Source organism: Scyliorhinus torazame, chromosome 2 (genome assembly GCF_047496885.1).
Source record: "Scyliorhinus torazame isolate Kashiwa2021f chromosome 2, sScyTor2.1, whole genome shotgun sequence".
NCBI lineage: Eukaryota > Metazoa > Chordata > Chondrichthyes > Carcharhiniformes > Scyliorhinidae > Scyliorhinus > Scyliorhinus torazame.
This window is the reverse complement of record NC_092708.1, coordinates 341,508,992-341,522,923: the sequence shown is the minus strand read 5'-3', so window position 1 is coordinate 341,522,923 and position 13,932 is coordinate 341,508,992. Positions and strand designations below refer to the sequence as shown.

The 13,932-nt window shown below is 48.7% G+C and overlaps 2 protein-coding genes across 4 annotated transcripts in view; one reads left to right on the top strand and one right to left on the bottom strand.

The window, feature by feature from the left end:
• The window catches only part of yy1a (YY1 transcription factor a), a 34,144-nt gene extending 33,021 nt beyond the window's left edge, over positions 1-1,123 (bottom strand). The window contains exon 1 of the mRNA XM_072490556.1: positions 457-1,123. Coding sequence (XP_072346657.1) covers positions 457-958 — 502 coding nt within the window. The 5' untranslated portion in view covers positions 959-1,123. The remainder of the gene's footprint in view (positions 1-456) is intronic.
• Positions 1,124-1,186: 63 nt separating this feature from the next.
• The window catches only part of degs2 (delta(4)-desaturase, sphingolipid 2), a 120,064-nt gene continuing 107,318 nt past the window's right edge, over positions 1,187-13,932 (top strand). The window contains exon 1 of one of the 3 annotated variants that reach the window (XM_072490567.1): positions 1,187-1,675. In XM_072490567.1, the coding sequence (XP_072346668.1) occupies positions 1,606-1,675 (70 nt within the window). In that variant the 5' untranslated portion in view covers positions 1,187-1,605. The remainder of the gene's footprint in view (positions 1,676-13,932) is intronic. The other 2 variants (XM_072490579.1, XM_072490570.1) reach the window with 2 other exon arrangements.

Sequence of the window (13,932 nt, the reverse complement as noted above, 5' to 3'; positions counted from 1 at the left end):
CAGGTTCGGTTGCGCGGCGGCTGAAAGTCGAACTACGCCATGAGGCCTAGCGCGAGTGAGGGCCTAACGGTCAGAACAGCGCCAAGGCCCCAACAGCAGCAGCGCACTCGCTCCTGCTCCGCCCGCCATCTTCAGCCGCCATCTTCCCCCGTCGGGAAGCCATGTTTTCGGGCGGCCATACTGACATGGCGGCGCCCATAACCTGGGGAAACATGGCTTCCCTTCAAAACAAAAACATTGAGAAGCCGCTCGAGCTCCAACCGGGCGGCGGAAAAGACCAAAATCTTCGCCACTTTACCGTTTCTTCCCCCCTCCCCCTCCCGATGCGGCGGGACACGCCCTAGAGCTGAACGGAAAGCTCGCAAATGCGCACACTTTGGTGGCTGGTCGTTGTTTTTCAGTCCCTTTCCTCACACACATACACACACACCGAGGGTTTTGTCCCCTTTCACTCACCCGAAGCCCACATTGTCACCGAAAATTCCCCCTCCAGGGTTTTGATCTGCACTTGCTTCTGTTCCCATTTCCTGCCGGTCCTGTCCAGACCCCCGTCGTTCAGGTAACTCTTTTTGGTGGCCTTCTTGCCGGCCCCTTTCTTGATGCGGCTCTTGCCCGAGACGGCCGTCACTAGGGTCTGCTCGATGAACTCTTCCTCGGCGCCCGCCGACGGCACCGGGATCAGGATCTGGTCCTCGTAGCCGTCCTCGGCCCTCAGCTCGGCGTCGTCCCCCACCACCTCTTCCCGCGTCTGCACCAGGATCACCTCCTGGTGGACCTGGCTCGGGTCGTCGCTCAGCGGCTGCAGGGCGATCATGGGCTGGTGCTCGTCACCTTCTATCACCGTGGTCTCGATCGTCTCCACCGGGATCGTCTCCACTTCGATCTCGTGAAGCTCCACGATTTCGGCCGGCATCTCCGAGCCGTCCGCCGCGATGTACAAAGTATCGCCCGATGCCATATTTCCTTTTGGAAAGGGGGGGGGGGGAGAGAAATCGGCCTCTTTCTCTTTTCCTCCCCCTTGCTTTATCTCAACAACAATTAACTGGAAAATATCAGCAGCAAATCTCGCAACAAAAAAAAAACGGCAGCCACCATCCGCTCGGGCGCTGCGAGCAACTACCGCGAGACTTCATTCCACTTCCTGTCCTTCATGATTTGCCCTTGTTGCCATGTGCCAATAGATTACACTAACCCCAGCCCCCCCTCCTCCCTCCAGACAAACTCCTCGCTACTTCCAGAGCAGCACCAAAACCAGCCTCTTCGCCCCGCACCCTCACTCCTGAGAACCTTATCCTGCAATACTCAGCTGATTCTTTCTTTCCCCCCCATTTTGCAACTGGTCTTCCCCCACCCCCACAAGAAAACTGATTGCATCAACTTCTCTTCCTTACTCACCTGCTTGGATCTTTACCAATGTGGTTCTCTTTCTGGAGTCCGCCCCCAACAATAATCCCCAATGGGTACGTCGCCGAGTTTTTTTTTCCCTGGGTGTTGTTACTGCTGCTGTTAAGGTAAGGCGAATAAGCTGGCAGCGCTCACAAGCAGCGCTGGCAGCAAAGGTTGCACACACATCAATATTAAGCATCCGACAGCACGGGGATCAGAATGAAACGAAATGATTTTGAGTGGGTCTATACGGATCAGCCTCACACGCAAAGAAGAAAAGAAATGTTGGGTATGTTTAATTGTTTTTTCTTAACAATAAAAAACAAGTAAAAGTTTGTCTATAAATGTGATTTTTTTTTGTGTGTGTATACTTCTCATGCGAATCTGGAACAATCTAAGAATTGTTTCGCCTCTTATTTTTCAACAATTTGCTTTGTTTTGCCACAGTTCGGAATTGCCTTAATAATGTGAAGAAAATGTTACTGAATCTGAACTTTTTTTGTTGACAAATTAATGGGTGTTTATAATCGGAACGGGGTGAGCAACGTACACCTTTTAAAAAAAAATAACACTCCTACCCCAAATAATTGGATCGACTTGTGTTTTTTACGAGTCAGGTTTACAACTTTCTCTTCCTTCTCCGTCAGCGCATTAAGTACTTTCTTATACAATACATCACTATTGACAATTACACTTTTTCACCCGCTCTCGTCCATTTCCCCTGGTCTAACCTGTACTTTAGATTGTGAACTGCCATTTGCCCATACTTAATTAACCTTGTACAGATTTTCCTTTGGATTTTTCCTATCCCTAAATGTCAGTTGCCAGGTAGATCTTAAAAGAATTGTATCTTTCAATGCATATTTGTTTCAAGGAAACGGTTAACGTTACCCGAATAGACCAACTTGTAAGTTTTGAACATACTTAAGACGTGGTGCTGGCAGATTTCATCGATCCAGTCATACAGTTTGGGTTTCGATTATTTAAATTTTTGGAACGAAGATCAGACGTCGGTCCCTGAAATATCTAGGTCACTTTGGAAGTTGTAGAAATCTCATTCTCACGCAGATTTAAAATTAACCGCAGGCTGCGGAATCAAATTTGCCATGAATGGGCGGAGGATTGGGAATTTAATTTCGGTGCAGCAAATCCATAAAGTTGTGAAGCACAATCTTTATACAGCTGGGTGGAGCTGGACTAGGGATCGTTTAGGTGTGGCAGTAAACTTTGCTCTGCCGGGTAGCGAAATGCCACTGACACCTTCTGCAAATGTAAAGTTCCGTTTAGATTTTGTGCGGGCTTCTGTGCACAAAGTTAAATATTGTAAGCAGCATTGCAAGTGATCAAATGATATGCAAATACATATTGTATCTCAGGCGCCTTATGAAGTGAAAGTGGGAGTTATAGCGGAATAACATTTGGAAAAGTGGTCAAATGGCAAGTTTATCTGGAGAGACCTTTTTTTTTTTAAATTGCTTGAAAGTTTGCCTGCCGTTTATTTCTTACTCGTGTGCTGGTTTATCCTGTTCCCGGGTTGTGAGTGGGCAGTGCCCAACCTGTAATCTCTTGAGAAGGTGGGCATTCTTTCTCAAGGGCTTGCCGCTGATGGTTCTCCCAGGCACCAACGGTGTATGTGTGCGGGAGGGTAGGTTCCGGGATTTTGACCCAGGCACCGTTCAAAGAAAGGCAATAGATGTGCGATTGGAGGAGGTGCCATTTCCCTGATCTAAAGTTGAGTTTGGGATATGGAGACATTTATTGGCATTGTTCCAATCTACCTTATACAACCATTCACTTACCTGTTATAAAGCAGACATTAACCTATTCCTGACACCCAGGGTGGAATAAAACTGCAGTGAAAGGCGGAATTATCAGATGGCTCGTAATGAATCTAAAGATTAGCTAGCGTGCAAAGACACACACTTGCAGCAAAATAAAGACAGCGACATTCAAATTCCCTCTTCTCAAGACGGCACCTGTTGAATTCTCTCCCCAACCCGGATCCGCTGGAATGCAAATTCCTAAATCACAATTGTGTTTTTTGTTTACAAATTAACAAACAGGAGGGAAACTCAGAGGGCTAGATACGAAATACGGGCGGAAAACTGGGATCCGCTGGCTTGGCTATCAGTGACATGTTTAGTTAATTGAACCTTTAGTTAATTTCACAGCGCTTCTCCCAAATTTCCCCCTTAGAATTTAAGACAGCCACAGATGTCGATTACAAGCAACATTCAAGAGTGTATGAAAAATTGTGGTGTTTAAAAAAAAAAAAATCTTATTTAAACCAATAAATCCCACTTGATCCTTAAGCGTCATTGAACTGAGCACAATTTATATTAATCGAACTCCTCAGAGAAAGCTCCATTATTTATATGGCCCTCATCGTGGTTGGCAGGAATTGACCTAATAGGGACAATTCACACTATGTAACGTGAAACCTGGATTAGGTGGTTATCAGAACACAGGCCCCTATCTCTGTTCGAACACTCATTTCTCATTTGCTTTTGTGCAACCGATGACAGGTTAAATAATATCCAGAAACTAATTCGAAGTGAACAATTGTGTGCTACTACTATTTCCTGAGTGTGAATAAGCAGTAAGATTGTATCCCATAAGGTGGCTGCCCATCAATGATTCCCTACAAAACGGGTGTAACTTGAGCATCCATTGAAGACAAATTATGGGAACGTGTGAATGCAGAAAGCTGGTTGGACGCTGTAAATTATTAAAGACCTTTAATAATATGCAGCACAATCATGCATTATTGTTACTGAACAAACCAGACCGTTGTCAAGGTTATTAAGAATGTTATCCATTTAAATTTTGAGAGTTACATACATCATTTCATATAAAATGAGAATGCTTCTTTTGACATAAATATTTAATTGCAGTTAAAGATTTTGCAAACGATCCATTACATACTGAACAGCATTTTAAACTGTTGTAGAATGGTAAATGTGCCAGGGTCAATCTTTGCCCATGCCACAGCATCAACTGGCTTTCACAAAAGTCACAATTACGATTCCATATGACTAGCAGAAGTAAATGATCCCATATATTGCATCTCACCCTCCTCAACCTGTTTGCAGCCTTTGACATGGCTGATCATGCCATCCTCCTCTGGTCCCCCTCCCCTGTCACCCAGCTGGAGGACTGTATTGGCCTGGTTCAACTATCCAGTGGTAGCCAGCGAATCACCTACAATGACTTCTCTTCCCAATCCTGCACCCTTGCCTCTGGTGTCCACCAAGGATCTACCCCTGACACCTTCCTATTGCTCCTCTACATGCTGCATGCTCAGTGACATTGTCTGATAACACAGCATCAGGTTCCATATGTACACCACAACCTCTCACCCTTTTCACTGTCTCTGAATTGTCAGACTGCTCAACAAGCAGAAATTTCCTCCAACTAGTCATTGGAAAGACGAAAGCTGATGGGTGGGATTCGCCGTTCCCTGAATCCGATTTTGTAATCGGTGATCGGACGGAGAATCCCTTCTGGCAGGTTTTGCATCCTCCTCCCCCTCTGAAATGGCATCATTACGTCCGGCGCTGCCACAGTCGGGCAGGAGCTGTGGTGCTGGCCAGGGAAGGGGCTTCCGCGAGAGTTGGGGGGGACTGATGTGGGGTGGCCAGGGGGGAACTATCTAGCAGGTTGGGTCCACGCATGGCCGGCACCATGTTTTACGGCACGACCGCTGTAGGTCATCGCCATGCGCATGCGCGGCCATGGACCCGGCCGTTCTCCGACCATTTATATCGTGGGAGCCTGGAGTTTTATTCGGCACAGCTGCTCGCCCCTCACCGGTCGCAGGATCGGTGAGGGGTTGGCGCCAATTGTTTTTGACATAAAAGGCCACAGTACCTCCGCATTTAGTCTCAAAAATGGTGAATCCAGCTCATTGTCTTTGCTCCCTGCATCAGTCTCTCTTCCCAAGCCACCAACTCCATTCTTCCCTTTGGAACTGTCTGAGGCGGAATTGGACTATTCAAAACCTTGTTTGACCCCGAGATGAGCTTTCGACTAAATACCAGCTGCATCACTAAGATTGTTTCAATTCATCCCCATAATGTCACAAGAGGTTGGGCCCCACCTCAGCTCATCTGCTGTTAAAACCTTTCTTCATTTTCTACCTCTACACATGACAATTCAATGCATCCTTCACTGGCCTCCAATGTACTTTCCCCTGTAAACTCTGCAGCCTGTGACCTAACTCACACCAAGTCCATTGTAACCACCACGTCTGTGGCATGGTAACCAGTATTGACTCTGGTTAAGCAAGGCCTTGATTTTAAAATTCTTGGGCCGGATTCTCTCAGCCCACCGGCGCCGGGTTGGAGAATCGCCGGGCCGGGCACGATTTGCGCGCCGCCGCCCCGCCGCTGATTCTCCGGTGACTGGAGAATCATCGTCATTGGCACCAGCGCAGTGCCGTTTGGGGGCCGCACTACCCCCCCCCCCCCCCCACCCCGGCGATTCTCCACCCGTGTTGGGCCGAGTGGCCGCCCCAAAAAGCCCGAGTCCCACCGGCGCCGTTCACATCTGGTCTTACCCAGCGGGGCCTCGGCATCCATCCTGACTTGGGCGGCCTGGTGGGGGTGGGATGGGGTGGGGGGTCCGACCCCGGGGGGCCTCCAACATGGCCTGGCCCGCGATCGGTGCCTACCGATTGGTGGGCAGGCCTCCCGTGGTGGGTGCCTCTTTTGCTCCGCGCCGGCCCCTGTAGCCCTACGCCATGTTGCGTCGGGGCCGGCGCGGAGAAGGAGGCTACTGCGCATGTACGCATTCGCGCCGGTCGCAGTGTGCATGCGCAGACCCACGGCACGACCTGACGCTGGTATCGCTACACATAGCGGTCCGATGACGCCATCGTTAAACTCTCCAGTTTTTTACGATGGCGTCAACATTCTGCCTTCAGATGGGAGATTCCGTCCCTCATCCATAATCGTTCCATGACCTCAACGCTGCCTTTCTCTGTCATTTCTTTCAGCCCAATAGACTGCTGAGATACCTGTTCATTCCACCCACAAGCGTCCTCTTTAATTGATCTAGCGGTTTCTTTCAGCTGACAAGGCCATTAGGTCTGGAACTCCTTCCTAAATCTCTCTGCCTCTCCTTCTCACTTAGCTCCATCATGATACGCCTTAAAATCTCACCCTTTGTCTAAGGTTTTGGTCATCAGCCCTAAGCCCTAATAATTCCTTCAGTGGCTCTGTGTCACATTTTGGTTTTTGATGTTCCTGTGAAGCCTCTTGGGACATTTTGCTACGTTAAAGGCATCATAGAAATGCTCCAGAGATTTCATCTAGGCTGGCACTGCACTGGGAGAATACTTCGCCTTGGGAGGCACCTGTCTTCTGTTGTACTTTGTTGTGAATTTGGAGATTTGATGTATAATCCTGAAAGTTGTCCACCCCAGTTTATAATTTACATCATCAATTCAAAAAATCAATCTCAATTTGCCAGTTGACTGCAAACTAGGAGGAACTTGGGCAATGTCACAGAACTAGTAATCCAGAGGCCCAGGTTAATGCTCTGGGGGCATGGGTTCAAATCCCATCATGGCAACTTCGGAATTTAAATTTAATTAATAAATCTGGAATATAAAGCTGGTCTCAGCAATAGCCACTGTGCAACTATCAGCAATCGTTGAAAAGACACATCTGGTTCCCTAATGTCTTTTAAGGGCAGCACGGTAGCATTGTGGGTAGCACAATTGCTTCACAGCTCCAGGGTCCCAGGTTCGATTCCGGCTTGGGTCACTGTCTGTGCGGCGTCTGCATGTCCTCCCCGTGTGTGCGTGGGTTTCCTCCGGGTGCTCCGGTTTCCTCCCACAGTCCAAAGATGTGCAAGTTAGGTGGATTGGCCGTGATAAATTGCCCTTGGTGTCCAAAATTGCCCTTAGTGTTGGGTGGGGTTGTTGGGTTGTGGGGATGGGGTGGAGGTGTTGACCTTGGGTAGGGTGCTCTTTCCAGGAGCCGGTGCAGACGTGATGGCCTGGGTGGCCCCCTTCTGCACTGTAAATTCTATGATAATCTATGAAATCTGCCGTTCTTACCCCAGTCTGGCCTACATGTGACTCCAGACCCACAATAATATGTTTGACTCTTGATTGTCCTCTGAAATGTTCAATTCAAAGACAATTAGCGTTGCACAAAGTTGCTGTTTTTTCCAGTGCTGCCCACACCCTGTGAAAGAATAAAAGAACAGTTATCTCTGTCGGCAACTCAGACAATACAAAATGAGTTCAGAAATTTATTGAGCGTAATTCTCCCAACTGCCCCGTGGCAGGTTTGATGGCGGGCAGGCACGACGTATCTGGCGGGAGCCAAAAAGTCTGAAACCCTCTGGCATAAAAATCACATTGCATCACATCAAAGCAGCTGAGTGCCGGCATCCCGTCAGGCCTTTTAATCTGATGACGCACCAGTGGGAATTGACATCAGTATCAAACTCGATTGCCAATGAGTGGCATGCACAAGGTCAAGGTGGTCCTCAGTTTGCCAGACTTCTGGGTGACTGCAACAACTTTCTGCAATGGTTCTGCTGCTCCAATGTCCTGTACACCACTCTGCTGGGGTAGACCAGTTCCTGCCTCCATCTCCATGCCGATCTGGTCTTCATTGGCAGCACCATGTTTCTGGACCCACGGACCCTCTCGTGCTGCCAAGTCAGATTAGTACTGTGCAGTCTCCTTGTCCCTGGTGCCACACAGCAATGTGGGGCATCACACGGCCCAACCAATGGCAACGGCCACAGAAGCCCCTACAGGAGCGCGCTGGACCGGGTCCACGGAGCATACCGCTGGCAAGGGCCTCGCCAGCCGACATTACGCCTGGCTGCATCGATGGGCGCCAGGGTCAGAGGCTCCCAAGATGCCAGGCACCGATGGGGCCAGGGGCGCAGGGATTGGGGAGGAGGGGGACATGCGGGGCAGAGTCCGCAGTGCCACCAGGGGCCACTGTGTAGCCTGTTAGACCTGGTTGGGCACAGTGGTACATGTCGGCCTATCACCCCCTGCAGCCAATGGATACTGGAATTCAACCATGAATGGTGGCCGTCCTCCTAGATTGCGCAGCCCTGGGGGATGCACTGTGGCTATATGAGCTGGAGCTGCTCGAGGAGGAGGAAGCTGCAGCAGTGGAGTCTGCCCCAGAGGAATAGGAGGCAGTCGCTGAGCGCCTGTTATTTGAGGACCTGCTGGACCGGGCATGCCATTGAAGACTCCGGCTGAGCAGAGAGACAGTGCGACATATCTGCCAGTCCATGGCGCACTGACATTTCAGGGGAATGGGGGAGGACACCCGCTCCCACTGGTCACCAAGGTGACAGAGACCGTGAACTTTTACGCCATGGGGTCCTTCCAGGCACCAAGTGGGGATTTGTCCGGAATCTCACAGGGGCATCAACGCCGTCACAGAGGCTCTATATGCCCAGTCGGCACAATACATACATTACAATGTGAGCTGTGAGAGGGCAGCCCTGTCCTGGGCCTCAGCCACCACCTGCACAGTGCCCCAGGCCTTGGACATGCTTATCACTAGCCAAAACCCTCGCCCCCCAAGGCCTCCACTGTGGACATCACCTGTGCGGTGTTGGCTCTCGACGTTATGGGCGGCCTTCTCCTGGGGTGGGGGGGGGAAACAGAAAACATCAGTGTTAGACAGTCCGACACGTGCTGCCCAGGGAGTGGGTAGCTGGTGGCTTCAGTGGCCAGGGCACCCAGCCATGGCGGCCGGTTGTAGACCATGTGTGCCGGCATGTGGTGCAGGATGAGGGTTCGGCTGCCCTTTGGGAGTGGGGTGAGGGGGCGGTAAGGTAGTGGGTATGTCGGATTGGAGTTGGTGCCGCGGCTCAGTGCTGCCTACTCACCCTGGCCGCCCTGAGGATGTTGTGCTGTTTTTTCCGGCACTGCAGGCCAGTCCGGAGGATTGAGTGAACGCTCAACATGCCCAATCGCCTCAGAGCAGCAAACAAAGTGAGGAGAATGTTGAATTAAATAGGAAAAAACAGTACAGCACAGATAAGAGGAAGCTATGGTCAAATCATATGATGCTAGATCACATATTCAATGCTGTATCCAGCACTGACATTGAAACGCAGCGGAGAATTCCAAGGTAGTTCACAGCAGAACTCTTCCCAGTCCCCAATGCACTCTAGCCTTAATCTTCATCATACCGCAGTTTCTTTGCCATCTTTACCCATGCTTTTCCTAATTTGTTTCCTCCACAAAACTACATTTTTGGCCTTTATGTTCGCTTGTGACTCCCATGCTAACTGCTACTATTAACAGTTCCCTTTGTTCAGGCATCGACACTCTCCCCAAATAAATTCTCGATCCATCTGTTCTTTCCAATTATCTTCCAATTTCTAACTACTCTTTTTTTCCTATGAACTTCGCTCCAACATTCTCGTCTTTCTCAGAATGCCATGTTGGATTCCATCGAGTTACATTATCTGAAGACTGGGTGCTGGTGGAAGGCATGTGTCAGTTGTCACTCAGTGACTCTTTGCTCTGAGTCAGAAGTTTGTGGGTTCAAAGTCCCACACCAGAATTTTGACGTAGGCTGACACTCCACTGAGAGAATCATCTAGATAGGTGCCGCCATCTAGCAAGTTGCCAAACCTAGGCCCTGCCTACTCTCTCAGATGTATTGTCAGGTGCTCTATTTTAAAGAAGGTCAGGGAAGGTTTCCTGGATGTTCTGGGCTCGATTTATTCTTTACCCAACATGCCTAAAACTGATCATCTGGTTATTATTATATTAATGACTGTGGGGCCTTGCTGTGTCCAAACTGGCTGCAGAATCTCCAACATTACTACAGGGACTATACTTCAAAAGCACTGTAGGATGTCCCGAGGTCAGGAAGGATGCAGTGTAATTATAAATCTTTCCTAACTGTGTGAATTCCACTGAGCAATCTATAGTTTACAATTCTGAGCCGCATTACGTTAATTATAATATATATGGATATAATACATGTGTGGGTGTATAGATTGCAACATTGTGAGCGATCCTCAGTGCTGAGTATGAGGAATATCTAGTACAGCTAATTTTTAAAAGAATATGCACTTCCTGCTGGTTCTACTGCCTCCCTGCCAAATTAACCCCGTGTTCACAGATATTTAAAACCAGCATCACTCCCGTCTTAATTGGTGTGCACACTTGAGTTCTCCAACTATCTTTTAATCACCGACCTGCTTTTCTCCCTAAGGTTCTTGAGTGTATTGTCATCTTCCAATTCTGTACCCAGCTCTGCCAGAATACTTTGTTTGAATCACTGCTGCTTTCTCACATCAACAAGGCTGGTTAAAGTGACTGCATGCATTTTCCCATCTCCCCTGCCCATTTACAAGTGTCCACCCCGCCCTATTCCCGCAATCCCATAATCTAACTTGGACATCCCTGAACATATTAAGGGCCAATTTAGCATGGTCAATCCACTTAACCCGCACATCAACCCCGCTAACTATAGACCAGTGAGCCTTACTTCTGTTGTGGGCAAAATCTTGGAAAGGTTTATAAGAGATGGGATGTATAATCATCTGGAAAGGAATAATTTGATTAGAGATAGTCAACACGGTTTTGTGAAGGGTAGGTCGTGCCTCACAAACCTTATTGAGTTCTTTGAGAAGGTGACCAAACAGGTGGATGAGGGTAAAGCAGTTGATGTGGTGTATATGGATTTCAGTAAAACATCTGATAAGGTTACCCATGGTAGGCTACTGCAGAAAATACGGAGGCATGGGATTCAGGGTGATTTAGCAGTTTGGATCAGAAATTGGCTAGCTGGAAGAAGACAAAGGGTGGTGGTTGATGGGAAATGTTCAGACTGGAGTCCAGTTACGAGTGGTGTACCACAAGAATCTGTTTTGGGGCCACTGCTGTTTGTCATTTTTACTAATGACCTGGAGGAGAGTGTAGAAGGATGGGTGAGTAAATTTGCAGAGGACACTAAAGTTGGTGGAGTTGTGGACAGTGCGGAAGGATGCTACAAGTTACAGAGGGACATAGATAAGCTGCAGCGCTGGGCTAGAGGTGGCAAATGGAGTTTAATGCAGAAAAGTGTGAGGTGATTCATTTTGGAAGGAATAACAGGAAGACAGAATACTGGGCTAATGGTAAGATTCTTGGCAGTGTAGATGAACAGAGATATCTCGGTGTCCATGTACATGGATCCCTGAACATTGCCACCCAGGTTGAGAGGGTTGTTAAGAAGGCGTACGGTGTGTTAGCTTTTATTAGTAGAGGGATTGAGTTTCGGGGCCATGAGGTCATGTTGCAGCTGTACAAAACTCTGGTGCGACCGCATTTGGAGTATTGCGTGCAATTCTGGTCGCCGCATTATAGGAAGGATGTGGAAGCATTGGAAAGGGCGCAGAGAAGATTTACCAGAATGTTGCCTGGTATGGAGGGAAGATCTTATGAGGAAAGGCTGAGGGACTTGAGGCTGTTTTCGTTAGAGAGAAGAAGGTTAAGAGGTGACTTAATTGAGGCATACAAGATGATCAGAGGATTGGATAGGGTGGACAGTGAGAGCCCTTTTCCTCGGATGGTGACGTGCATGAGAGGACATAGCTTTAAATTGAGGGGTGATAGATATAGGACAGATGTCAGAGGTAGGTTCTTTACTCAGAGAGTAGTAAGGGCGTGGAATGCCCTGCCTGCAACAGTAGTGGACTCGCCAACACTAAGGGCATTCAAATGGTCATTGGATAGACATATGGACGATAAGGGAATAGTGTAGATGTGCTTTAGAGTGGTTTCACAGGTCGGCGCAACATCGAGGGCCGAAGGGCCTGTACTGCGCTGTAATGTTCTATGTTCTATCTTTGCACTTCAGACTATGTAGCAATGCAACTAAGAAGCAACAATAGGTTACGTTGCGCCCGAAAAGCAGCTCGTCACGGTGCAGTGGGGTCAATAAAAGCAGGGTGACATCGGTCTGGGGATCTACCCAGCTCATAACACCTTGCGAGGTCCAACGCAATCTCGCAAGACGTTGCAATGTAAATCCTGCCCACAATAGGCGGGATCACTTTTTGGCAACTCTGCATATTCGAGTGAGACAGCTAGCCTCGCTCGAAATGTGCAGATCCCTGAGACTATGGGATTCATCCACTTTGTCTTGGAGACCTTGGGCGAGTGCTGTTCAGCACTGGTCGCTATAAACAGGGACCAGATGGAATGGCACTTGTGGGGGCCTCCCAGGGGATTGGAGGCAGGGTGGTGTCCTGATGCTGTTAGTGACACCTTGCAGTGCCAGTTTGGCACCTTGGCAGTGCCACATGGATGCCAGCCTGACACTGCTCAGGTGGTGCTGGCAAGGGCACTGCCTGATTGGCACTGCCAAGGCTGCAAGCTAGCATTGTTTGCACATGTGTGATTGGGCTGGGGGTGGCATGTGTGGGTATTGGGGGGGTGGAACTGGGTATGCCATGTGTTCAGGTCGGGGGGTCGCGTTGGATGCCTCGGAGATTTTTAAATAGCGTCCTGATCGTGCGCTACACAGGAGAGTTCCGTCGAGCATTGTACAAAATGGGGCAATGTGCGGCCTCGACTGCAAGTTCCCCGCTGAGACCTTATACAATGCGTTGCATCGCCATGTGTTTCTCGGCTCCACGAAATACACGGCTAAATGCGTATGCTATGGGACTTTGTTTCCAATTAGTTGGATAAAATTGGGTCCTTGTCAGTCCACGTCTTTATATGGGCCGACAAAACTGACAGAGTGTCGAGAAAATTCAGAGCCAGGATGATCTCCCATGGAACGGGAGGCTCAGATATTGTCTGTGGTAGTGGAAGCTGGCTTAAAACATCAACATTTGAGATCTGCATACTTGGTCTGTGTTGAAAAGTGTAAGAATACACTTCCAAATTGGCACTATGCTCTCTTTGGGTGTTGTCCCCATTACTATGACATCGTCCAGATACAGGTCTGCGCCCTGGCACCCACTAAGTGCAGGTTTGCACGCTCTGTCCCCATAGGTTCCAGGTGGGTCACATAGCCCGCGAAGGATCAACCCTTAAAGGGGCTACGCTACAACAGAGCTATAGTAAGAATAGTTAATCTAAGTGCAGCACGGCGGCTGCCTCATGGTGCTGAGGACCCGGGTTCGATCCTGGTCCCGGGTCACTGTCCGTGTGGACTTTGCACGTTCTCCCCAGTCTGCGTGGGTCTCACCCCCACAACCCAAAAAGATGTGCAGGGAAGGTGAAGTGGCCACGCTAAAATGTCCCTTAATTGGAAATAAAGAATTGGATACTCTAAATTTATTTTTCTTAAAGAATAGTTAATCTAATAATGTTTCAATCTGTGATATTATCTGATTGATTAGCTCCAAACCTCACACAATGGCCAGAGTCCACCAAAACGCAATGCAGATTATGAAATTTGATTGCAATTTATTTGTTTGTGAAGTTATATATGTGGAGAATGTTATGAATTTGCCTAAGAACAACCGTAAAATAAATTTAACAAAACATAATGGGATGTGACCGGTCCAGTAACCGGTAGAAATCTGCCTAGAGACAGCAGT